The 26,211-nt window shown below is 43.8% G+C and overlaps 1 protein-coding gene across 2 annotated transcripts; it reads left to right on the top strand.

Annotated features, from left to right (window-relative positions):
- The first annotated feature begins 198 nt into the window (after positions 1–198).
- Positions 199–24,760, top strand: apip (APAF1 interacting protein). Of its 2 annotated transcripts, none has more exons than XM_088992220.1 (8): positions 199–263; positions 4,761–4,829; positions 6,068–6,168; positions 19,910–19,958; positions 22,529–22,646; positions 22,880–23,015; positions 23,948–24,115; positions 24,205–24,760. In XM_088992220.1, exons 2-8 carry the CDS (start codon positions 4,764–4,766, stop codon positions 24,302–24,304), a joined length of 738 nt encoding a protein of 245 aa, XP_088848346.1. In that variant the 5' UTR covers positions 199–263; positions 4,761–4,763; the 3' UTR covers positions 24,305–24,760. The 2 variants fall into 2 exon arrangements, with proteins under 2 accessions (XP_088848346.1, XP_088848345.1); XM_088992219.1 differs by lacking the exon at positions 199–263 and adding an exon at positions 1,647–1,938.
- The last annotated feature ends 1,451 nt before the right edge of the window (positions 24,761–26,211 follow it).

The following is a 26,211-nucleotide window of genomic DNA, read 5'->3' as shown; positions in this document are numbered from 1 at the left end:
AAACCAAACATAAAATTAAAAATTTAGTACAGTGTATTGAACGAGTTCCATATGGCGCCCTTTGAAAACGGGGATGCATGCATCACACGAGTTTAGCCCATATACCTGAGAAACGTGTATACCACAACACTGACCTGCAGGGAGCAGGCTACGACGTAAGAAACCAACGCTCTCAAAAACACACAAGAAGAAGTCCATATAACGCATGCGCATTACATATTATTACGCTTATTGTTTTTCCTAACTACAGCGACTCCAAACCGGTAAGCGTTGCAATTAACTTGTCAGCAGAAGAAAGGGAACGACTTGGCGTGTGTTAGACATTGTAAAAGCAAAAGTGAAGCTTTTTTGCTACGCATTTATGACATCAAGCAAAATACAGTAATTTAGGTCATCAATTGACCAAAACTTATCCAGTTCAACAAATGGGCAGCCGTGGCAATATTTACCTTTCGTTGCGCGTCTTCCGACTGGATGTCTGCCAGCTGTTGCATGCGTGCTTTCACATATGTTCTCACTGACTTGTTATTAAATAAGACACCACAACACCATACTTATGTGGTGACATCTTTGGGTGTCGTGGACGTGTATTTAAAAAATATTTCGAAAGGTTGCATGCATTGTAGTACTGTACTGTCATTTATTGCCTTTAATTAACATTGCATGTAAGTTGTTGGAACGTTGGTGAACCTGCTTTCTCGTTGCCATCAGAACTCCTCCAATTTCTGATTCTGTTACAAATTTCCATGACCGCACTGCATGTGTTCGGACAGACTCGTCGTGTGCACAAACCAAATATGTTGGCATGACTACATTTGTCAGACGAATTGACCCCTCCAATGACCACTTGAATATTAATGACCTCTAGAATATTAATGATTCACGAGCATAACACAGAGGTCGTGTGTGTGTGTGTGTGTGTGTGTGTGTGTGTGTGTGTGTGTGTGTGTGTGTGTGTGTGTGTGTGTGTGTGTATATATATATATATATATATATATATATATATATATAGTGGGGCCTCGGTTTACGAACACCTTGCTTTACGAAATTTTCGGTTTACGAACGTTCAATTTCTGAAAATTAAACCTGGGATTAAGCACTACTTTGCGCGATACACACACCCCACCACGGCTGGCGGAGTGATCTTTGGCGGAAGAACACCAAAGCACATGACCGAACTGCGCCCCAGACGGCCTGTCTTTCCACACCCCCTTTCTCTGAATGCACACGTCGATCGAGAGAGAGATAGAGAGACGTCGATCGCCTTCAAGGAGTTTTTTACGGATTCTTGTGCTGTTATGGGACCGAAAAAGACCCCACCACAGGCTCGTGTTCATCCGATGAAGACACAAAACAAAATTACAGGAGAAGGAGATCATTGAGAAACACGAACGAGGTGTGCGTTTGTCTGATTTAGCGACTTAGCGGATATGCTAATCCACCATTGCTACCATCCTTTGCCTAAAAGCTTTACACAAAGGCTTTATTTACTCGATGCTTTCACGTGACTAAAGGCTTGGCATGATGTCACCCTTCGATCCTTGAAAGAAGCATGGAAGAATCTGTGGCCCGCATGCATCCTTGAGAGTGACTTTGAAGGATTTGATCCTCATGACTCTGTTGTTTTGGACGACATTGTTTCCATTGGACAGAACATGGGACTCGAAGTGAATGCGGATGACATTGAGGAGCTTGTTGCTGACCATAATGAGGTACTCAACACAGTATTTGATTTGCCTTCAAGAGGACAAGCAGAAGCAAGCCATTCGGGTCATCTGAGGGCAAGGAGGTGTCATGATCTGGTTGGCGACCAAGGGGTGGCGCTGTCGGCCCCGCCTGCACCTGCACAGGTGCTGGTCGTCCCGATCAGTGGCGGACTGCCACGTTCGGATTGGCGACCAACGGGCAGTGACGTCAGCCCTGCCTGCAGCCTCGCAGGTGCTGGTCGTTTTAATCAGCGACACTTAAAAGGACTCCCGGCACGACCATCCGGTGTCGATTCATTGTTTGTTGCATGCTTTGTATGCAATTGCATCCATTGTATGCTGTGCATGTGTTTGTTTAATCTTGGTGGACTTTTACACTTGGTTTTGTTTTGATACTTTCTTCTGTTCAGATCATTTTGATGTTTTACATTTTGTTCCTGCTGACCTTTATTTTAATACAATTTGTCAAACAACCTCCTGCTCCCTCCTGCCTGCTTTTTGGGATCCGCACCCGCCATCACCACCTTGCAAAACGTGACACAATGAACCGACCAACCATCGGATCCTGCAGGTACAACGGACCCGTCTCATTTCCACCCTGTGCCTGGCAATGCTACGTCCACGTTAGCCCACCCCTCGTCGAGTTTGAATTGCGTCACTCGTCGAGCCGTAACGTCCACGTCAACGTCCGGCCGAGACCTCCTTCCAGGTCGCCGTCCGGGGTGACACTGGGTGTCTGGCAGTGCACGCCCACCTCCAGCCACGGTGTCGTCGTGCATGACGAATTCAGTCACATCCACAACGAGCCGTGCAACGTCCGCGTCAACGTCAGTCCGAGACCCCACTCACCGCTAGATCCCGGAGCGTCTCAGGACTGGTCTCGTTTCCCCGGTGCCGGGCAGTTCACGCCCACGTCGGCGTCCGGCCGAGACCTGGTCCCATACGGCCGTCCGGGGTGCCACTCTGCGGCTGGCAGTTCGACGTCCGAGTTGAGCCATGCGTCGTCGCGTGAACGTGCAAGAGGGATCGCACTCACGCCCACGACGATCCGTGCCGCGTCTTCGTCCACCCCAGGCCGAGTCCCGTTCCCATCAGGCCGTTGCCCGTCGTATGCTGGAGAGGCAACGGTTGCCGTCTCCACCATTGTTCCCTGGCGAGTGGACCTTTTGGGAGACTTTTGGGACTTCTGGAAGCAGCCCCTTGAAGGGGGGGTACTGTCATGATCTGGTTGGCGACCAAGGGGTGGCGATGTCGGCCCTGCCTGCAGCCTCGCAGGTGCTGGTCGTTTTAATCGGCGACACTTAAAAGGACTCCCGGCACGACAATCCGGTGTCGGTTCATTGTTTGTTGCATGCTTTGTCTGCAATTGCATCCATTGTATGCTGTGCATGTGTTTGTTTAACCTTGGCGGACTTTTACACTTGGTTTTCTTTTGATACTTTCTTCTGTTCAGATCATTTTGATGTTTTACATTTTGTTCCTGCTGACCTTTATTTTAATACAATTTGTCAAACAACCTCCTGCTCCCTCCTGCCTGGTTTTTGGGATCCGCACCCGCCATCACCACCCCGCAAAACGTGACAGGAGGAGGAGATGGCTGCAGCATCAAGTGAGAGCGTCAAGGCAATGTTGGCTAAGTGGAATGATGTGCAGGCTTTTATTGAACAGTTCCATCCAGAAAAGACTGTGCCTATGAGAATCATCAACATGATGAATGATAATATGATGCCTCAGTTTCCTAAGACCTTACAAGTCAGAAAGCAACAGGTGTCCAATAAGAGCCATTAACGACCATCACACATGTAAATAAAGTGACTTTATTATACAGTGCAGTGTATTTATTTCATTACAATACAATAACATTTTTATTATACATAGAATAAGGTATGCTGTGTGTAGTTTTAAGGCTTATTTAGTTGAAAAATATATTTTATGGAGAGCTGGGAACGGATTATTCTCATTTTAATGGTTTCCTATGGGAAATTAATTTTTGGGATACTGTCACATCCTCCTTAGCGCCAGGAGCGCTCACGCACCTGTTGCTCATTTCCTTGATTGTGCCTTCTGGCTATAAAAGCCACCCGTTCCCGCCGGTGTATTCTCTGTTGTTACCCTATCTCCCAGCAGTACGCAGGTTGGTCCCGTTTGTCCACTCGGTTGTCATACTCCCTGTTTTGCCCTGCGTGTCTCAGTAAAAACCTTTTCTTGAACTTGCCGTCTCCACTGTGTATTTCGGATCCAACCCCTTAATATTTTTCTTCGTCCCTCGAGTCCTGTCACCACTTCTTGAGCAGGACGTGACAGATACACACTGTTCGCCTTACACACTCTGTCTGGGAACCAATTAAGTTCGTAAGCCAAGGCTTCACTGTATGTATATATATGTATGTGTGTGTATAAGAAAAAATATTCTGACCAGACGAAAAAAACATTTTCTTGTGCCAACCTTCTGTCCGCACTCATCTCTGTATCATGTCTGCTCAATTTGGTTTGAATGGAGATGATAAATTTTGTACAAACCCATTTTCAATGAAGTTGTGAGGTACTGTTAAACATGAGTAAAAACAAAATAAAATGATATGCAAATACAATTTATTAACATTTCAATTGATGCACTTCTTTTGGGCAAATAATCAACTTAGATTTTTATGGCTGCAACACTTTCCCAAAAAAGCTGGGACATATGGCAGAAAGACTGAGAACATTGAAAAATGCTCATCTAACAACCTTCTGCAACATTCCACTGAGAGGCTCACTGGGTAGAAGTGGGTGCCATTTTTTTGTATAAAAAGCTTCTCTAAATTGCAAGCAAAGATGGGTGAAACTCACCTTTTGTAAAGAAAAAAAAACTACCTGAGAAAATAGCCAAACATTCCTGGATGTACAGTTGCAATTAATTTATAAATTCATCATCACCGGGCCATAATATAATGAAAATGTTCAAATAATTTGACAAAATCACTCTATGTAAGCGGGGGGATATGGTTTTATATCATTCTCATTCATCGCAAATACAAATAAGTCAATGTCAAATTTTGTTGTGTTTTCCCACAGCAAATGTCATCTTTGTGTGGCACCAACAATGGTGAACAAGGTGCAGGTCCAGATGCAGCAGAAAAAGAGGTAAACATATTTTGACAGGAAAACAAAGGATGAAAAAATAAATTTGGCTTACATGGGCGCTGTAAAATGGGGTTACATCTTTAGTATGAATCCTTTCTTGCTTCTCTTTTTGTTAAAAGGAAATGTTGCAATGCTGGGGCTTTTTCCTCAAATATTGTCTCTTTGTAATGGATTATACGTTTCCTTAACTGTTTTTTAGTGTATCACCCTGTGATGGTAACAATTCCTTGAATTACTAGATGCAGTAATGACTTGAGTTACTGGAATCAAGAACTACTTTTCAGTTACTATTACAAAGTATACAGTAAAGTCTCGTTATATCGATATTCAAGGGAGTCCGAAAAAATATCGATATAACCGGGACTATCGATATATCCGACCCTGTTTGCATGTAATTTTCTCTGTGCGTGCATAGAAATAGTATCGATATAACCGGGACTATCGATATATCCGATATCGATGTAACGAGACTTTACTGTATATAGTATATAATAATGCTTACTCAATGTCAGATGGAGCCTTTGAAAATAAAAAATAAAACATTAAAAGCAATCCATATCGTCATAAATATGAAGAGAGTGTGTCTTCGTTGAGTCTCAACAACTATTTTTTTCAATTAAAAATCAACACCCTCAAATCATTTATAATGTATTAGCTTTGATTAAAATTGTGCTATTACTGTATTCATTGATAAAATCTGAAGTAATCTCAGAAATAAAAGCTATTCTAAATCTTTGTGTCCATCAATATCCTGTATTTTTTATCCTGGCATGAAGCAAAGTCTCAAGCTGAACTGGTTGCCGGCCCATTATAGGCCACAAGTGTTTGCAATCACGTTCACTGTTCCAAGTCATTGAATTTATGTCTTCAATTTGATAAATAAGCACATTTTTAAAATGTGGGATGAAGCTGGACTTCTTCATAATTGTGAGGCACATATGCTAACATGCTCAGCCTCCCTGCTGCCAGGTTGTGTTTTGTGTGTGGCCAAATAGTGTGTTTGATAATTTATTTGGAGAGCAGCTGGCTGTGACTGAGAAATGTAACCTCACGGAGCCTTATTCCCCTCGACTCCGAAAGCCATCATCCTGCGTTTCACAAAACACATGAAGAATGTATTTAACTTGGTGTTAGGTGTTAGTTACACTGAGAGCTGATCATTTCAGTTATGCACTGGCTCACCAAAAGTTTGAGTTACTAGATAGAGATTGGGCCCTAATCGTTTGTTTGTGTTGTAGGACAAGGAGCATCCTCGTATACTTATTCCTGAACTCTGCCGGCTCTTCTACCATCTGGGATGGGTTACTGGGACAGGTGGAGGAATCAGTTTGAGAAGAGGGTTTGTATATAATGAGCTGTGTTCATTTTTTTTTAAGCAGATCAAAAAAGAAAACTGGCGTGACCCCAAAAAAAGCATTGTAGCAGTGTGGTCATGTGTTTATTACATAGAAATAGATAGGTTTAGAAGTGGCGTAGAGACGAGGTTGATTGCAAACCCGGAAGTGACGGCACGAGTTGTAGCGTCCATAGTAACGTGGCTTGGTTTGGCATAGAAATAGGATAGTTTTGAGCGTATTTAGGTCTATTTAACATATGGATGCTGTAAAAAGGAACAACAGTTGGGGGCCGCAATGTTTCGCTTACGGATGCTTCAACTACAAGCTGAAAAACAAAGGAATTTCGTTCTTCAAGTGAGTGAAAATGAAATTTCTATAAAAAGAAAAAAAAAAATCATTCGTTTTGCGATGTTTTAGCGACTAATTTTCATCCTGTTTTCGATCTTCGACCGTTTATAAGTACGTTCTAGCTCAGGGGTGGGCAAACTTTTTGACTCGCGGGCCACATTGGGTTCTAAAATTTGACAGAGGGGCCGGGCCAGGAGCATTTGGAGGGAGTGTTTGGGCCGGAAATACTAAACCTAAAGCATTAAAGGACAACCAACGCCTCCGGACAAGTTATGTCCATAATTTATAAAATCACTTCAAATGACTTTGACTGGGCGTATTTTACAAAGATTCCACAGCATATACCTATAGTTTATGTTCTAAGACTTGCGCTGAATATTCACGAAGTCTTGTTTTCAAGTTGATGACGATCCCCATGTGACATCACGTTTGGACCGCCCCTGACCGAGAAAGCGACACACAATGCATTTTGGGTACTTTGTTTGGTCTGAAAACTTCGTGTTGATGGCGAAATTAGAAGGAAAATACATAAATAACGCCATGGTGAATCATTGTGTGTTGCACCAAGACAACTATTTGATATTCGCTGACCCTAATTCCCAGCTGGCAAATCAGCCCATTTCCAACAGAGCTTGGGCGCAATCTTCTGCATTTTCTGGGTGCTACATTGCTGTCATTGACGGCTCGAATTGATATGGGAGGACTCCTTGAATCAATTGCAAACATTTATGCTTTCCTCTTCAGAACTATTTGAATCATATTCATAACTGGATGAGTAACAAGAAAGCATCTTCTCCGAATCTGAAGCCATTGTTTTGATTCTCGAGCAAGGCAAGACGTCTTGGCGTGACGTCACGAACAAGGGGGTGGGACCTTCTGAAACTGGCCATTTCCGGATTCATTTTGAAGTCATTTTTATTGGTGTTTTTCATTTAACTAAAAATATCAGCCTGCCTGTTTTGGGTATTTTAGATGCTATAAAACGTTTTTCTGATGTCAGTGGGAAACACAAAAAAATGGTGCCGGTTGTCCTTTAAATGTAGTGTGTACAAACCTCATAGCACAGTAAGAACCCAATTTATTAACAGTCTTTCAAATGTGAAAAATATCCCTGATCAGTTAATAAATTTGTCTCAAGGAATATGGCGTTTACATACTATTTCGCAGATACTTGGAGGAGGAAATGGAAATACATTAAAATAACATATGCACTGTGATTCATCAAGATTGCTTCTGTTTTTAATAAGTTTTCATTGAAGGGGCAAAGTTAAAAAAAATCAACATTTATTGAAAAATGGAATCACTTTCATCATTCAAAACATATTATTCCACAACGAAATATTCAAGCTCAATAATACCTACTTGTGTTAAATTCCTCCAAATCATAGATGGTTTGTCCTGACCGCGCGCTCAACAAACTCCTCACTGACGCCCTCGCCTTCACGCGCAAACAATACACGTGTACCGTCGCCGAGCACACAGACATGGGCTACCTGCAGTGAAATTTGCATACTCGACATGGCAGCCAATCAGAAGCCTGCTTCTTTCTTCCGGACTTTCGCATGCGTTATAAATTCGTGCAATTGCATGTCATTTTCCAAAATAGATGCAGAGAACCTCAGCCCAGAAGAAAGATTCAAAAGAAGCTAACAACATATGTGACGCTACGAAACGTAAATTTACATTAAACCGTGACTGTAAAGTGTACGTGAGACTTATGAAAGGGGCTTAGTGGCGCGTAGGAAGCAATGCAAACGTTGCATTGTGCACCACAATGACGAGCGACTACTGCAGCAAAATCTAAAGCCATACACATTTACCGTGTAAATTAAGCAAGGTAGCATTTGTCGTTGGTACATTCTAGATTTAAAAAAACTTTATACTTTGTGTCAAATGTTTTTTAATGTGATTAGTTTTCTCATTGTGCTTCAAGTTGTGAAAAATGGGGCAGGTAACTTTTCAGTTATCTGCCCTGTTGTCCGCTAATTTTTTGTCATGAGTTTCAGACACTGTTTTTACTATAATTTGGGCAGGTTCGGCGGGCCGGGTTAAAAAGCCTAACGGGCCGTATGTGGCCCGCGGGCCGTAGTTTGCCCATGGCTGTTCTAGCTGTTCTTCATTAGTATGAAATTGAATTGGCTCTGCCTCCTCAAGCATGTAACTAATTCGACACTAAATTTGAACTGCAGGGGTGTGCGTTTCACTAAACATTGCTAACTTAGCAATATTGCTAATATATTGCTAAGTTCATTGTTAACGCTAAAAACGTGTCTCACTAAACATCATTTAGCAATATTGTTAACGCTTAGCAATATTGCTAAATAGCAAAGTTTAGTGAAACGCGCCCCAGGTTAGCCGACTCTGCTCATACAACATACTGTAATGCCCCTCAGCGTGACAAATGATGCGCAGAGTCGCTGGTATAGCGAGTCGGTCTTTTATTAACAAATTTAGCAGTTTTATCACACAAACAGGAGCTGTTGTTACGCCACAACTCACGCGCAGACAATCCCACAGGCATACTGCCTAACCCCCATTCTTGGGTCCTCCCTTCTCTCCGTGTGTGTCGTCACGGGACCCCAACAAGCCCAGCCCCCAAACATGCATAACACAAGCACTGAACGTTACACTACCCTCCCCTTTATGAAACCCTCGCCCCGAGGGGTCAACAAAAAAAGTCCTCAAGTCGCTGTGGCCTTCGTCTGCGTCTCTGTGGTCGACCTGGCTGTGGCTCGGTTCCCCCCTGCGCTGGCTGACTCGGGGCAAAACTGGAGGAGGGTGGGGAACCTGGGCTAACCAGATTACCTGACGTGGATGAAGCAGACCCCGCCTCAAATACAGGAAAACTGCTGCCCCGGTAGGGGGCCAACCTGTCCCGATGTAGAGCAATTTTCCTGCCCCTGGGGGGGACCGCTACCCGATAAACAACCTCCCCCACCCGCTCGAGTACCCGACAAGGGCCATCCCAGTGGCTGTCTAGTTTGGGGCAGCGGCCTTTTTTCCGTTTGGGCGTATACACCCAAACCAGTTCCCCGGCCCGGAAGTCTCGCCCCTTGCTCCGCACGTCATAATTCCTCTTTTGGCGTGCTCCGGCTTTCTCCAGCTGGTCCCGTGCGAATGCGTGCGCTGCCTCCAGCCGATCCTGCAGTCGACGGGCATACTCCAGCCCCGGCTGGTCCTCTGGGCCGCCTGGTGGTCTTCCAAACGCCATTTCTGCCGGTGTCCGTATTTCCCGGCCCAGCATCAGCAGAGCAGGGGTACAGCTGGTGGAACTCTGAACCGCTGATCGATACGCCATCAGCACCAGTGGGATGTGCCTGTCCCAGTCACGTTGGTGTGTGGAGGTGAGGATGGCGAGCTGCTGTTGCATGGTGAGGTTGAATCGTTCCACAAGTCCATCACTCTGCGGATGCAAGGGAGTGGTGCGCGTCTTCTGCATGTCAAGGCGTTCACATAGAGCAGCGAACACCCTGGACTCAAAATTTCTGCCTTGGTCACTGTGGATGATATCTGCAGTTCCAAACCGGCAGAACATGCCCTCCAGTAGCGCATCAGCTACTGTTTCCGCCTCTTGGTCTGGCAGTGCGTATGCCTCTGGCCACTTGGTAAAATAGTCCATTGCACACAGCACGTAGCGATTCCCTCTGTCTGTCACAGGGAAAGGGCCCATGATGTCCACAGCAACTCTCTCCATGGGCGCACCAACCCTTTGTTGCTGAAGTGGTGCGTGTGATTGGGCTTGAGGTCCTTTGTAGGCCATGCACTCATCACAGCGCCGACAGAAGTCCTCTACGTCCCGTCGGTGCTGCCCCCAATAGAACCCTTGGCGTAGCCGTCGGAGGGTCTTTGTGCTGCCAAAGTGTCCCGAGCCGGTGCCCCCATGACATGCTCTCAGCACCGTCTCTCTGAGAGCTCTTGGCACGACCACCTGCCATCTCTCTTCCCCGGTGGCAGGTTCTTTCCAGGCTCTCTGCAGCACGCCGTCCTTGATGCGTAAGCCATCAAACTTGCTCCAAAGGCCTTTGGAAGCAACAGAGAGTCCCATCACGCCTTCCCAGCGTGGCCTCCTGCCACTCTGGACCCACTGCCGCACGGGGTTGAGATCGTGGTCCTCCTGTTGTTTTGAAGCCCACTCAACAGTGTCCACAGCCTCCAGGGTGCAGCATGTCGGCACAGCAGCAGCCGCTTCCCCGCAAAGCTCCAACTACCTGGCATCTCGCCGGTCACAATAGCTGCAGCCACTAATGGAACATGGCCGCCAGGAATGTGCATCTGCATTAGCGTGCTGAGCCCCAGCCCGATGCACCACAGTGAAGTGGAATGCTTGCAGCTCCTCGAGCCACCGTGCTACTTGGCCTTCTGGTTCCCTGAACGACATCAACCACTGCAGTGCGGCGTGATCTGTTCTGATGGTGAAGAGCACGCCACACAGGTAGTACTTGAAGTGGCGTGTCACCAGAACAACTGCTAGCAGTTCACGTCTTGTAACGCTTCATTCATTCATTCATTCATTCATTCACTTTTATTGAAAGTGCGGCTGAAATAGGCTACCACTCACTCACCTTCTGGCCCCACCTGGGACAACACTGCCCCCATGCCGACATTGCTCGCGTCTGTGTCCAGCAAAAAAGGCAGGGATGGATAAGGAGGGGTGAGGACGGGAGCGTTCATGAGGGCTTTTTTTTAGGCTGGAGAATGCCTCCTGACAATCCGGCAGCCACACGAAGGGTTCATTATCTTTCAGGAGGCGGAACAAGGGTGCTCCAATAGAAGAAAATCCTTTCACAAACCGCCTGTAGTATGAAGCTAGTCCCAAAAAACTTTTTAACTGCTTCTGGTCCCTTGGTACTGGCCAGTCTTTGATTGTGCTGACTTTCTCCTCCAGCGTGCTGATGCCCTTACTGTCCACTAGATGGCCCAATAATTCCACTTTTTGCTGCATGAAGTGGCACTTATCTGGGTGCAGTTTCAGCCCAGCTGCCGCAATCTTCCCCAGCACCAGTCTCAGAGATTCCAATGCCACTTGAAAAGAATTACCATGGACGAGGACATCATCCAAATACACCAGGCACTTTTGCCTCGGAATGTTTGTGAGTATTGTGTCCATCAAACGCTCAAATGTCCCTGGTGCATTGCATAGGCCAAAGCTCATGACCTTAAACTGTCAGTGTCCTCGTGTGGTGCAGAATGCCGTCTTGGGCTTGGACTCTGTGGTGAGAGGGGCTTGCCAGTAGCCACTCCGCAGGTCAAGTGACGAGAACCATGCAGAACCTGAGACCAGATCCAATGTCTCGTCTACGCGTGGTAGTGGGTAGCAGTCTTTCTTTGTCACCTTATTGAGTGGTCTGTCGTCCACACAAAACCGCGATTTGGTGCTCTTTTTCTTGGGGACCATGACTACGCCAGACGCCCACGGACTGTCGGAGGGCTCGATAATCCCTGCCTTGAGCATGGCACGGATCTCTTGATCTGCGGCTTCCTGCTGGGCTAGAGGCAGGCGTCAAGGGCGAACCTTCACTGGTCGCGCGTCACCCGTGTCGATGTGGTGCTCGACCAAGTGAGTGAGGCCCACCTCATTCTCACTGAGAGCAAAAATGTCATTAAATTCCCACAGTACCTGCCATAACTGCTCCTGCTGCTCGACACTTAAGCCATCACAGTTCCTCTGCCAAATGGACCGGATAGCCCCAGTCCGGCTCTCTGCTGATTGACCCGGGGTCAAATTGACTGGCATGGCTGGGTTGGATTCAGTTGGCGCCCCCGGTGGGTAGACCATCACAGGGCGAGCGAACTCTACCCAATCTACCGTCGAAAGCTGAGGAGTCAGCACTGCTGCTGTCTTGGTCAGGCTGGTTTGGGTCATCGGTACATCCGTGCTCTCTGCTGACGGTTCCGCCGTGTTGATGGCCACCTCTGGTGCACTCTGTCGAGACGCCGTGATCAGCTCCACATGCTGACCGCTCGGCAGGATGAGTACTCCAGCTCCCAAGTCCACCACACATTTTGCGGCTTTTAAAAAGTCTCGTCCCAAGATACAGGGGTCACTCACGTCAGCTACCCAAGCTGAGTGGGTTGTCGACAAACCCCCCAGAGTGAAAACAAAGTTCTCTTCACCTTGCATCTTGGCCGTTTCACCGGTCACGGTCCTCAGTTTTGTGAGGGTCGATTTTAAGACGGTTCCCGCTGGAACAACGTCAGGCCTCACAATTGTGGCTGACGACCCAGTGTCCACCAAGGCTGTACAGGAAATGTCCCCAATTTGCACGCGAACATGACTGGGGTCCCCCACGTCTGTCCACCCCACCATGATCGCTTTCTCTCCACGTGCAGATTGTAATTTCCGGCTACTCACTGGAGGGGTCCGCGTTGATCGGGCTACGCAGACCCTTTCCCGTTTCCCTGGTGGTTCAACATCTTTGGGCAGCGTCGTAGCAGATGACCTGGCTGGCCACACCCCCAGCAGACAGCAGGGCAAGCACGTCGACCACTTCCTTCCTCCCGTTGTGCTGGGCGGGTATTTATCGCACACACCAGCTCATCCACCCACGCTGGCCGGCGCTCCTCACCTCCTGACAGCGAGGTCGCCAAAACGGGGCAAGCCGCCGTCTGTAGTACTCCTCTGGCTGCGATCTCCCTCTCCGTAGCAAGAGCGAGTGCTTCTCCGAGCGCCGCTGGGTGGGCAAGCTGGACGTGTAGACGCAGTTCATCCGGTCTGAGCGCTTGGATGAACTGGTCCCGGATAAGTTCATCTTGGATGTCCTTTGGCATCCCAGCATATGCCCGCCGGCCGAGGCTCTCGATCTCATGGGCAAGACAAGGCAGCGGCTCCCCAGGATGTCGATCACGCCGTTTTAGCTCGCAGCGCAAGGAGTCCTTCAAATTAAACTCCCCGAAACGCCTCTGTAAGGTGCCCACCAGCGCGCAGTAATTGAGTCTCTCTCCAGGGCTTAGTAGCAGTAGACAGGAAGTAGCCTCGTCGGTTAATGAAAGTGCCAAATGTGCCGCTTTCACTTTGTCTGGCCAGTTTGCCGCGTCTGCCACCAATTCAAACTGGGCCCGATAAGCCTCCCAACTTCCTTTCCCGGAGAACTTGGGGGGTTTCATGGGGAGCCAAGCCAACCCCAGGGCGCCGCCATCAATGCTTCCGTCAACCTTCGTGGCCGCTACATCCCGGCGTGGCGCCGTAATGGCGGACTCGCGCTCATTTCGGCACGGATTGTCAACATAATTATCATAAACATGACCTCGCTTTGTGCCACTTGACATTGGCATGTCTATCACGCATGGCGCTGCTTCTTTCTTTACCGTAGCCGGGTCGCCGTGCTGAACGGCCTCCTCCTTTACCGTAGCAAAGTTGCCGAACATTTTTTTTAAGCAGTTGGGCGTACGACGGAAAATCCGGAGCTTCTGACACCAATGTAATGCCCCTCAGTGTGACAAATGATGCGCAGAGTCGCTGGTATAGGGAGTCGGTCTTTTATTAACAAATTTAGCAGTTTTATCACACAAACAGGAGCTGTTGTTACGCCACAACTCACGCGCAGACAATCCCACAGGCATACTGCCTAACCCCCGTTCTTGGGTCCTCCCTTCTCTCGGTGTGTGTCGTCACGGGACCCCAACAAGCCCAGCCCCCAAACATGCATAACACAAGCACTGAACGTTACAATACTAATAATTACTTCTTGATCTTTTTGATCCGTTGTAGATTTCACACATATATGCACTATACAGTGTTACCTAATCCTCTACAATTTCTGATTTAGTCCAATTCCGATCACCAATTAACTATGATCATTCTTTATGAATGTTATTTTTTTCACGTTTGAAGATTGGTTACAATCACACTCAAAAGATAATTATACTATGTATTTGAATTTTCAATCTTAAAGAGCTGTCATTTCTATTATTCATAACATTTTTAGACTCTGAATAAATATACATCAATAGTGGTGTATTTAATTGCAATTGTATGTTTTGGATTATAAAAAAATTATAATCCAAAGCATATCTGATCTTGAAAGTTGAGGTTTTTGGACTTGTCCGACTTCACATCGCGCCGAAAGACGACGTGAGAGTGAAGTAGTTGTCTTCTAAAACATATTTAGCCACAAAGTATTGGAATTTTGTCGAATACCGGAAGAAAATCGACGAAAAACGAGCAAAAATTATTCATATGGTACGGAACTGTGTCAGAGGCTACAGCTCGTGACGTCATCAGTGACGTCACGACATTGTGACCGCGGGGCGCAATGCTATTGCCTCCTTTGGGCACTTCTAAACCTATCTATTTCTATGGTTTATTATTATTGTTATTATTATTGTTATTAGAAGTAGTAGTCGTTGTAGTTGTAGTATTAGTATTAGTATTAGTATTTTATGAATTTGATGGTAAAACTTCCCTTTGTACGTGTCACCTCAACTTCACACTTTTTATAGTCATTAATAAGCTTTGGGGTAATTGTCTCTGGATATTTTTTACTTTCTTTTCTGAAATGGGAAATTTAGAGAGGATGAGTGACTGTTTGACGTGAATGTGCCATTTTCACACAGGTGTCATTGGAAAGCATTATCTGATCGGTGAAGTCTATATTTATTCCCTATGTCGAACTTCAACTCTCTTCCATGCTTATTTATTGTGCACCCTAAACTAACGGAACACATAAATCAATAATGCCTAATAACAAATAACAGTTTGTCTGCAGTTTTAATGCAAAAAAACTGAGAATAAAAACTTTGCTGTTATTTACAGTATGGTCCAAGGCAAGGACAACTACAAAAAAAGTTGTTCTTAACTGCATTTTTCAGAATCAGAATCATCTTTATTGCCAAGTATGTAGAACACACCATGTGTTCTGGTGCTTTGTGTGTTTGATCCAAAATGGGAAATCCAATATTTCCCAATAAATAATAAAATGAAAATAAAATAACAAACAAAAAATAATTACAAATATATAACAGAACTGCTGATGGCAAATTAACATGTACCAGGGTCATTTTTGGCTGCACCATCTACATTCCAGAGCGTTTCTACCCCTACACTTGTGCAGGGGTTATTACACCTCTGAAGAAATGAACCACTTTTACCCTTAAACCCAATATTGTATAGCTTGATAAAAACAAAGCACATCTATTTATATCTATTTTAGTTTTTTTACATTCCAGCTTGTCTAGCACAAAAAAGCCTTTATAACATCTAACTCTTGTTCATGTGTGTGTGTTATTTAAATCAAAGCTCTAAATTATACATATTTATTTCTCCCATTATAGTGTGCAAAATGTTGTAATAATGTCTAAAGTACATTATCAGAGAAAGGGAAGGAAACGTGAAAAAGCAAAAAAAAAAAAATTACACTATTTTTAAAGGCATCTTTGTATTTTTTTGTGAATATAGCAGAGGGCTATTGGGGAAAGACCACATGAATTGTTGTCATGATGTATTTATAATACTGTATGTTTTTATTGAGTGCCCTATTTTTTGTGCTAAGTCACTTATTTTCCTACTTCGGCTGGTCTTGCGATTTATACTATGGTGCAACTCAACCCTCAAATCGCCATTCTTTCATCATGCTGACCCCAGCAAACAAGAATAGTTGATTCGATATAAAGGTGTTTTGAGTTCTGAGCATTGTTGCAGAATGAATTCAACTCGGATTTCAAAGTCCATATGTGCTGTGACGTATCGGCTGTGTGCACACAAGTTTTTCACATGGCATTGTCCCGCTTCAGTGAGTTCTGTCTGAAAGGGACAGGTGCATAAATCCCGCTCTACTTTTAATGCTGCTGATGGGCCTATTCACTAGAAATCCAGTGTCTGTGGTGAGTTTTTCACACACCATGAAACACATTTTAAAGGAAGGGCAGCAGTAGCTCACGCTGTGTGAGGGTTTCAAATTTGACATCCCCTGCGGACCACCTATTCTAAAATGTTGATTGTGAGCTCATCCACCCACGCTGGCCGGCGCTCCTCACCTCCTGACAGCGAGGTCGCCAAAACGGGGCAAGCCGCCGTCTGTAGTACTCCTCTGGCTGCGATCTCCCTCTCCGTAGCAAGAGCGAGTGCTTCTCCGAGCGCCGCTGGGTGGGCAAGCTGGACGTGTAGACGCAGTTCATCCGGTCTGAGCGCTTGGATGAACTGGTCCCGGATAAGTTCATCTTGGATGTCCTTTGGCATCCCAGCATATGCCCGCCGGCCGAGGCTCTCGATCTCATGGGCAAGACAAGGCAGCGGCTCCCCAGGATGTCGATCACGCCGTTTTAGCTCGCAGCGCAAGGAGTCCTTCAAATTAAACTCCCCGAAACGCCTCTGTAAGGTGCCCACCAGCGCGCAGTAATTGAGTCTCTCTCCAGGGCTTAGTAGCAGTAGACAGGAAGTAGCCTCGTCGGTTAATGAAAGTGCCAAATGTGCCGCTTTCACTTTGTCTGGCCAGTTTGCCGCGTCTGCCACCAATTCAAACTGGGCCCGATAAGCCTCCCAACTTCCTTTCCCGGAGAACTTGGGGGGTTTCATGGGGAGCCAAGCCAACCCCAGGGCGCCGCCATCAATGCTTCCGTCAACCTTCGTGGCCGCTACATCCCGGCGTGGCGCCGTAATGGCGGACTCGCGCTCATTTCGGCACGGATTGTCAACATAATTATCATAAACATGACCTCGCTTTGTGCCACTTGACATTGGCATGTCTATCACGCATGGCGCTGCTTCTTTCTTTACCGTAGCCGGGTCGCCGTGCTGAACGGCCTCCTCCTTTACCGTAGCAAAGTTGCCGAACATTTTTTTTAAGCAGTTGGGCGTACGACGGAAAATCCGGAGCTTCTGACACCAATGTAATGCCCCTCAGTGTGACAAATGATGCGCAGAGTCGCTGGTATAGGGAGTCGGTCTTTTATTAACAAATTTAGCAGTTTTATCACACAAACAGGAGCTGTTGTTACGCCACAACTCACGCGCAGACAATCCCACAGGCATACTGCCTAACCCCCGTTCTTGGGTCCTCCCTTCTCTCGGTGTGTGTCGTCACGGGACCCCAACAAGCCCAGCCCCCAAACATGCATAACACAAGCACTGAACGTTACAATACTAATAATTACTTCTTGATCTTTTTGATCCGTTGTAGATTTCACACATATATGCACTATACAGTGTTACCTAATCCTCTACAATTTCTGATTTAGTCCAATTCCGATCACCAATTAACTATGATCATTCTTTATGAATGTTATTTTTTTCACGTTTGAAGATTGGTTACAATCACACTCAAAAGATAATTATACTATGTATTTGAATTTTCAATCTTAAAGAGCTGTCATTTCTATTATTCATAACATTTTTAGACTCTGAATAAATATACATCAATAGTGGTGTATTTAATTGCAATTGTATGTTTTGGATTATAAAAAAATTATAATCCAAAGCATATCTGATCTTGAAAGTTGAGGTTTTTGGACGTGTCCGACTTCACATCGCGCCGAAAGACGACGTGAGAGTGAAGTAGTTGTCTTCTAAAACAAATTTAGCCACAAAGTATTGGAATTTCGTCGAATACCGGAAGAAAATCGACGAAAAACGAGCAAAAATTATTCATATGGTACGGAACTGTGTCAGAGGCTACAGCTCGTGACGTCATCAGTGACGTCACGACATTGTGACCGCGGGGCGCAATGCTATTGCCTCCTTTGGGCACTTCTAAACCTATCTATTTCTATGGTTTATTATTATTGTTATTATTATTGTTATTAGAAGTAGTAGTCGTTGTAGTTGTAGTATTAGTATTAGTATTAGTATTTTATGAATTTGATGGTAAAACTTCCCTTTGTACGTGTCACCTCAACTTCACACTTTTTATAGTCATTAATAAGCTTTGGGGTAATTGTCTCTGGATATTTTTTACTTTCTTTTCTGAAATGGGAAATTTAGAGAGGATGAGTGACTGTTTGACGTGAATGTGCCATTTTCACACAGGTGTCATTGGAAAGCATTATCTGATCGGTGAAGTCTATATTTATTCCCTATGTCGAACTTCAACTCTCTTCCATGCTTATTTATTGTGCACCCTAAACTAACGGAACACATAAATCAATAATGCCTAATAACAAATAACAGTTTGTCTGCAGTTTTAATGCAAAAAAACTGAGAATAAAAACTTTGCTGTTATTTACAGTATGGTCCAAGGCAAGGACAACTACAAAAAAGTTGTTCTTAACTGCATTTTTCAGAATCAGAATCAGAATCATCTTTATTGCCAAGTATGTAGAACACACCATGTGTTCTGGTGCTTTGTGTGTTTGATCCAAAATGGGAAATCCAATATTTCCCAATAAATAATAAAATGAAAATAAAATAACAAACAAAAAATAATTACAAATATATAACAGAACTGCTGATGGCTAATTAACATGTACCAGGGTCATTTTTGGCTGCACCATCTACATTCCAGAGCGTTTCTACCCCTACACTTGTGCAGGGGTTATTACACCTCTGAAGAAATGAACCACTTTTACCCTTAAACCCAATATTGTATAGCTTGATAAAAACAAAGCACATCTATTTATATCTATTTTAGTTTTTTTACATTCCAGCTTGTCTAGCACAAAAAAGCCTTTATAACATCTAACTCTTGTTCATGTGTGTGTGTTATTTAAATCAAAGCTCTAAATTATACATATTTATTTCTCCCATTATAGTGTGCAAAATGTTGTAATAATGTCTAAAGTACATTATCAGAGAAAGGGAAGGAAACGTGAAAAAGCAAAAAAAAAAATTACACTATTTTTAAAGGCATCTTTGTATTTTTTTGTGAATATAGCAGAGGGCTATTGGGGAAAGACCACATGAATTGTTGTCATGATGTATTTATAATACTGTATGTTTTTATTGAGTGCCCTATTTTTTGTGCTAAGTCACTTATTTTCCTACTTCGGCTGGTCTTGCGATTTATACTATGGTGCAACTCAACCCTCAAATCGCCATTCTTTCATCATGCTGACCCCAGCAAACAAGAATAGTTGATTCGATATAAAGGTGTTTTGAGTTCTGAGCATTGTTGCAGAATGAATTCAACTCGGATTTCAAAGTCCATATGTGCTGTGACGTATCGGCTGTGTGCACACAAGTTTTTCACATGGCATTGTCCCGCTTCAGTGAGTTCTGTCTGAAAGGGACAGGTGCATAAATCCCGCTCTACTTTTAATGCTGCTGATGGGCCTATTCACTAGAAATCCAGTGTCTGTGGTGAGTTTTTCACACACCATGAAACACATTTTAAAGGAAGGGCAGCAGTAGCTCACGCTGTGTGAGGGTTTCAAATTTGACATCCCCTGCGGACCACCTATTCTAAAATGTTGATTGTGAGCTGTGAAATCTTCGAAATTAAAACATGTTTGTTCTGTGATTTGCAGCGAACATATCTACATTGCACCTTCTGGAGTCCAAAAAGAGAGAATAGAGGTCAGTAGTCCGAATAGTTTATTACACAACCTTGCAGAAAGATTCACTTCTATTTCATTTTGTTACATAACGATGTGTAATTTTAATGATTTTATGTGATATCTGCTCAAAATAGTAAATCAATAAAATAAGGAATTCAAGAAGGAATTCAAGACACTATAACATGATCTAGTGCAGGGGTGGGCAAACTTTTTGACTCGCGGGCCGCATTGGGTTCTAAAATTTGACAAAGGGGCCGGGCCAGGAGCAATTGGAGGGAGTGTTTGGGCCGAAAATAATCTGAACAAGTTATGTCCATAATTTATAAAATCACTTCAAATGACTTCGACTGAGCGTATTTTACAAAGATTCCACAGCATATAGCTATAGTTCACGTTTTAAGACTTGCGCTGAATATTCATGAAGTCTTGTTTTCGAGGTGATGACGATCCCCATGTGAAATCACGTTTGGACCGCCCCTGACCGAGAAAGCGACACACAATGCATTTTGGGTACTTTGTTTGGTCTGAAAACTTCGTGTTGATCCGTGTTGATGGTGAAATTAGAAGGAAAACACATAAATGACGCCATGGTGAATCGTTGTGTGTTGCACCAAGACAACTATTTGATATTCGCTGACACAAATTCCCAGCTGACAAATAAGCCCATTTCCAACGGAGCTTGGGCGCAATCTTCTGCCTTTTCTGGGTGCTACATTGCTGTCGTTGACGGCTCGAATTGATATGGGAAGACTCCTTGAATCAATTGCAAACATTTATGCTTTCCTCTTCAGAACTATTTGAATCATATTCATAACTGGATGAGTAACAAGAAAACATCTCCGAATCTGAAGCCATTGTTTTGATTCTCGAGCAAGGCAAGACGTCTTGGCGTGACGTCACGAACAGGGGGGTGGGACCTTCTGAAACTGACCATTTCCGGATTCATTTTGAAGTCATTTTTATTGGTGTTTTTCATTTAACTAAAAATATCAGCCTGCCTGATTTGGGTATTTTAGATGCTATAAAACGTTTTTCTGATGTCAGTGGGAAACAAAAAAAAATGGTGCCGGTTGTCCTTTAAATGTAGTGTGTACAAACCTCATAGCACAGTAAGAACACTACAACCCAATTTATTAACTGTCTTTCAAATGTGAAAAATATCCCTGATCAGTTAATAAATTTGTCTCAAGGAATATGGCGTTTACATACTATTTCGCAGATACTTGGAGGAGGAAATGGAAATAGATTAAAATAACATATGCACTGTGATTTATCAAGATTGAATCTGTTTTCATCGAAGGGGCAAAGTTAAAGAAATCAACATTTATTGAAAAATGGAATCACTTTCAACATTCAAAACATATTATTACACAACGAAATATTCAAGCTCAATAATACCTACTTGTGTTAAATTCCGCCAAATCATAGATGGTTTGTCCTGACCGCGCGCTCAACAAACTCCTCACTGACGCCCTCGCCTTCACGCGCAAACAGTACACGTGTACCGTCGGCGAGCACACAAACATAGACTACCTGCAGTTGAAATTTGCATACTCGGCACGGCAGCCAATCAGAAGCCTGCTTCTTTCTTCCGGACTTTCGCAAGCGTTATAAAGTCGTGCAATTGCATGTCATTTTCCAAAATAGATGCAGAGAACCTCAGCCCAGAAGAAAGATTCAAAAGAAGCTAACAACATACGTGACGCTACAAAACGTAAATTTACATTAAACCGTGACTATAAAGTGTACGTGAGACTTATGAAAGGGGCTTAGTGCAAGCAATGCAAACGTTGCATTGTGCACCGCAATGACAATTGACTACTGCAGCAAAATCTACAGCCATGCACATTTACCGTAAATTAAGCAAGGTAGCATTTGTAGTAGGTGCATTCTTGATTAAAAAAAAACTTTATACTTTGTGACAATGTTTTTAATGTGATTAGTTGTCTCATTGTGCTTCAAGTTGTGAAAAATGGGGCAGGCAACTTTTCAGTTATCTGCCCTGTTGTTCGCTAACTTTTTGTCATGAGTTTTAGACACTGTTTGTACTATAATTTGGGCAAGTTCGGCGGGCCGGATTAAAAAGCCTAATGGGCCGTATGTGGCCCGCGGGCCGTAGTTTGCCCATGTCTGATCTAGTGTGTAGTTTAATCTGTCAATTATTTTATGCGTTTAATTGACAAACAGGATTACTGTTTCTGTAGCCCAAAATTAGTAATTCAACAAAGAAGGTAAAAAGTACAGGGGGTGAGTATTGCTGTAAGGTACTGTATGTTGTGCTCTGTTTTTTGCACCAACTATTATTGTCAGTGTGTGTGTGTGCGTGTGTGAGTTTGTATGGCAATTTTTGTGAGGTCCAGTATGACATTATACCATTTTTTTGACAAGTGAGGAATTTTTGGTAGGTCCTTACAGATTGTGTGTGTGTGTGTGTGTGTGTGTGTGTGTGTGTGTGTGTGTGTGTGTGTGTGTGTGTGTGTGTGTGTGTGTGTGTGTGTGTGTGTGTGTGTGTGTGTGTGTGTGTGTGTGTGCGTGCGTGCGTGCGTGCGTGTGTGTGTGTGCATTCATGTGTGTGTGTGTTTTAAACAGCCAGAGGACATGTTTGTGTGTGATGTGGAGGAAAGAGACATGAGCTGTCCACCTGCCTGGAAGAAGTTAAAGAAGAGCCAGTGCACACCATTGTTTATGAACGCGTATACGATGAGAGGTGAAATAGTTTCCACCATATATGTTGACATAACAGTTGACCAACAACTAAGCCAAGTATTAAGCAGAGGTCTCCAGTAATGTGTTGTAAGAAGTAAGATATATTTTTCCCTGGAAAGTTTATGGGGATTTCTTGCCTTAAATATTAATGTCCTTTGTCATTGTTTCAAATGACATTAAACTGAAGTACTTGTTTTTTTGTTTTTGTTTTTTATGGGGGGGGGGGGAATACAGGGGCACAGGCAGTTATCCATACACACTCCAAAGCTGCTGTCATAGCAACCCTGCTATATCCTGGAAAAGAATTCAGAATAACACACCAGGAGATGATTAAGGGGATTCGTAAAGGTACCACTGGCACCAACTATCGGTATGGAAATCAAGCATGTTCCAAGAAATACTAATTTACTTACAGCACACTAATCAAAAATGACACCATATGTCTGAGCAACTCAACTCAACTGTATCGAACAACTATGACCATGCACAACCATGAACAACTATCATATACAGACAATAAAATAGCTACAAAGCTAGTAGAAGCATGATCTTATTTAAAGTCTCCTGCAAGCTTTGACAAGTTTCGGAACATTTTGTATTAGGTCAGTATGCCTCATCTGGAATTGAAATACAGTAAAGTCTCGTTATATCGATATCGGATATATCGATAGTCCCGGTTATATCGATACTATTTCTATGCACGCACGGAGAAAATTACATGCAAACAGGGTCGGATATATCGATAGTCCCGGTTATATCGATATTTTTTCGGACTCCCTTGAATATCGATATAACGAGACTTTACTGTATGTCAAAGTGGGGTTCGTGTCACTAATTAAGTCATCACGATTGCAGGAAATGCCTCAGTATGAATTGGACCTACAGTTATGTGTATTTGGTTTCTGTAATTAATACTTGAGGCTAAAGCATCACAGAAAGGAGTTATGTGCCACTGCAAAGCACTTTTCTTTCTTTTAGGTGCTATATTCTTACAATATGAATGATGAAAATAATGGCTGTTACCTTGTAAGTATGATTAGCAGCCCATTTACAAAATGCTACTACAATGTCAGGGGCAATATGTCTTTCTACATTGCTTGGACAGACAAGAATTTCAAGATATTTTTGTTCAGTAAAGTTCTTAGCCGATGTCTAGGATCTAATCTTTGATTTCCACACCTGGTTTGATTGATTGACTTGCCTGAGAGACCGCAGCGTGTCAAGCCTTGAGGCAATGTTAAGTGTAGTCGAGACGGTTTGTCATCGGACTGATGAATGGATAAAATGTCTTGTCTACTGCAGCTATGATGACACTCTTGTCGTGCCCATTATCGAGAATACGCCAGAGGAGAAAGACTTAAAAACTCGCATGGCTCAGGCTATGGAGGAGTACCCCGACACGTGCGCTGTCCTTGTTCGCAGGCACGGATTGTACGTGTGGGGCGAGTCATGGGAAAAAGCCAAGACCATGTGAGTAGTTCCCATTGCGAAATGGAGCCGTTGTGAATGTTCTAATGGATGCAAATGTTCAAATAATATATGTTGCTTTCCATTTGTAGGTGTGAATGCTATGACTACTTGTTTGACATTGCTGTTCAGATGAAGCATTGCGGACTGGACCCTTCAGCTGTTCCAAAAGAAGAGAGAGGAATCGTTTGACATTTACAGGCCCCTTTTTTTAAAGTGACGCTTGTTGAAGGAAGGTCAGAAAAGTTCAATCCGCAGGCAGATTTTAATCATTTTGCTTTCATGCCAGCCCTCCACAATTTGGACAGTGATTGCAGATTCAGAACTGAAGGACTCTTATCCGGGAGGACCTTGAGAAAACTGCTTCAGGCTCCATGGGTGAAATCTTTATCATTAACAAACATTCAGTTAATATGCAATTGTTGTTTTGTGCATGCACTTAAACACAGAAAAAATGGGTACATGTCTTCCAAAATAATAAAGTATTTTTTTCCCCTCCACACATAGAATTTCAAAACGAAAGTAAACCTTCATCCAACTGTGTTCTTCAAATGAAGTGATGGATGCAAATTTGAATATATATCAGTGGACACCGATTTATTTAAAGACTGGTGAACGCGATATGCAAAATAAAGCCCTGACACCTATTGTTTTCTCTTTTTCTCTATCTCATTTGAGCACGTTCAGGTGAGTGGGTGTTGTGGTGGCATCACGCAGTGCCAGCATATACTTGCTCAGCATGCTTCTAATCCTCTGCATACTCCCTTTTTTTCTTTGAAAATGAAAGTTGTCCCTTCATTAAGCTCTCTTTGGTGCCCCGATCCCATTTCCTCAACCACTGTATCTGCTCTAAACAGACTGCAGCCAAATATGTCACGAGCTTATTTCAATTTAAATTGTGAGGATCCTGAAATGTCCCAGCCAGTTCTTGCTGATGGGGAATTCTTGTATGCGAATTCATGAAAAAAAAATCAACATCCCCCCATAAATTCATATGACTTTGTCAAGCCCACAATGTCAAGCAATGCAATGTTATGGAAAGACCAAAATGATGAATTGTCACAGTTTTGTTGACTTTGATATTTTGTTCCTTGTGGGTGACTTGCTGAGGAATTATCTTTCAAACGCACATGACAATGTTCAAGGGGTGAGTATATATTCCTCCGGCCTGCAGATATTACAAAGTCGAGCTTCTCAAGCACTGATTATGTGCATTTTAATTTTAAGACCATAGCAGTTGACATTTATATGTATTGTTTTATTGTTTCAGGGTAAGTAACAAGATGATGGCACCCTCAGGTGTAGCCTCTTCTCCGGCTCCCAAGTTTAAATTTCATTACAATGACTTCAGAACTGAATTTAGTGCCATCTCAATAACGTTTGAAGTATTACTCTGAAGTACTTGAGAGAGTTCAATGCCACCTATTTCATCATTGTTAAGAATCCCCGCCGAATGCAGGTCCAAAGATCGACCGATACCATGACTCTTTAAAACCGGCTTTCGCTCATAGAACAATAAAATAAACTTACTTGGCCTGAGTTTAGGTGGTTCCAATGAGATGAAGAATTGTTTCATGCTCTGTTTGATGGAAATTTGGCAAAACGACAATGTAACCAAGGCCGTGATGGACTACAGCCGTTTCAAGAATATTGTGACACCCTTTCAGGGAAGAAACGAGGGGTTGGATTCCACAACAAAGCTTGATACTGAGACAGGGATCTTAGAGGACCTCTTTTGCTCTGAGGAAATACAGCAATTGACCGTTGGATGCTACCCACACCACTGAAGACCATTACAGTGGACACCCTCAATTCAAATGGATAAGGGTTGCGCTGGGTTGTAAATCGCGAAATTCCCTGAAGGGTTGACACCTATTCCAATTTCTTGTTAAAACGGGGATAAACTAATATCCTCCATGGCCAGAAGACTGCCGCCATTATGCCAGTGTTCAAGACCTCAACGGAGACAGGTTTGAATGAATATTGGTCAGTGCCCTCACTCCGACAGCCAAGTCATGCTTTGAAAACCTGATCATGGCGCAGATCAAGAACTCGCATCAACATCCATGCTGACTGGACCCAAACCAATATTCCTACAG

Source organism: Hippocampus bargibanti, linkage group LG03 (assembly GCF_051943395.1).
Source record: "Hippocampus bargibanti isolate YZ-2025 linkage group LG03, ASM5194339v1, whole genome shotgun sequence".
Lineage (NCBI taxonomy): Eukaryota > Metazoa > Chordata > Actinopteri > Syngnathiformes > Syngnathidae > Hippocampus > Hippocampus bargibanti.
The sequence above is the reverse complement of the archived record's forward strand: the minus strand, read 5'-3'. Positions and strand labels throughout refer to the sequence as shown.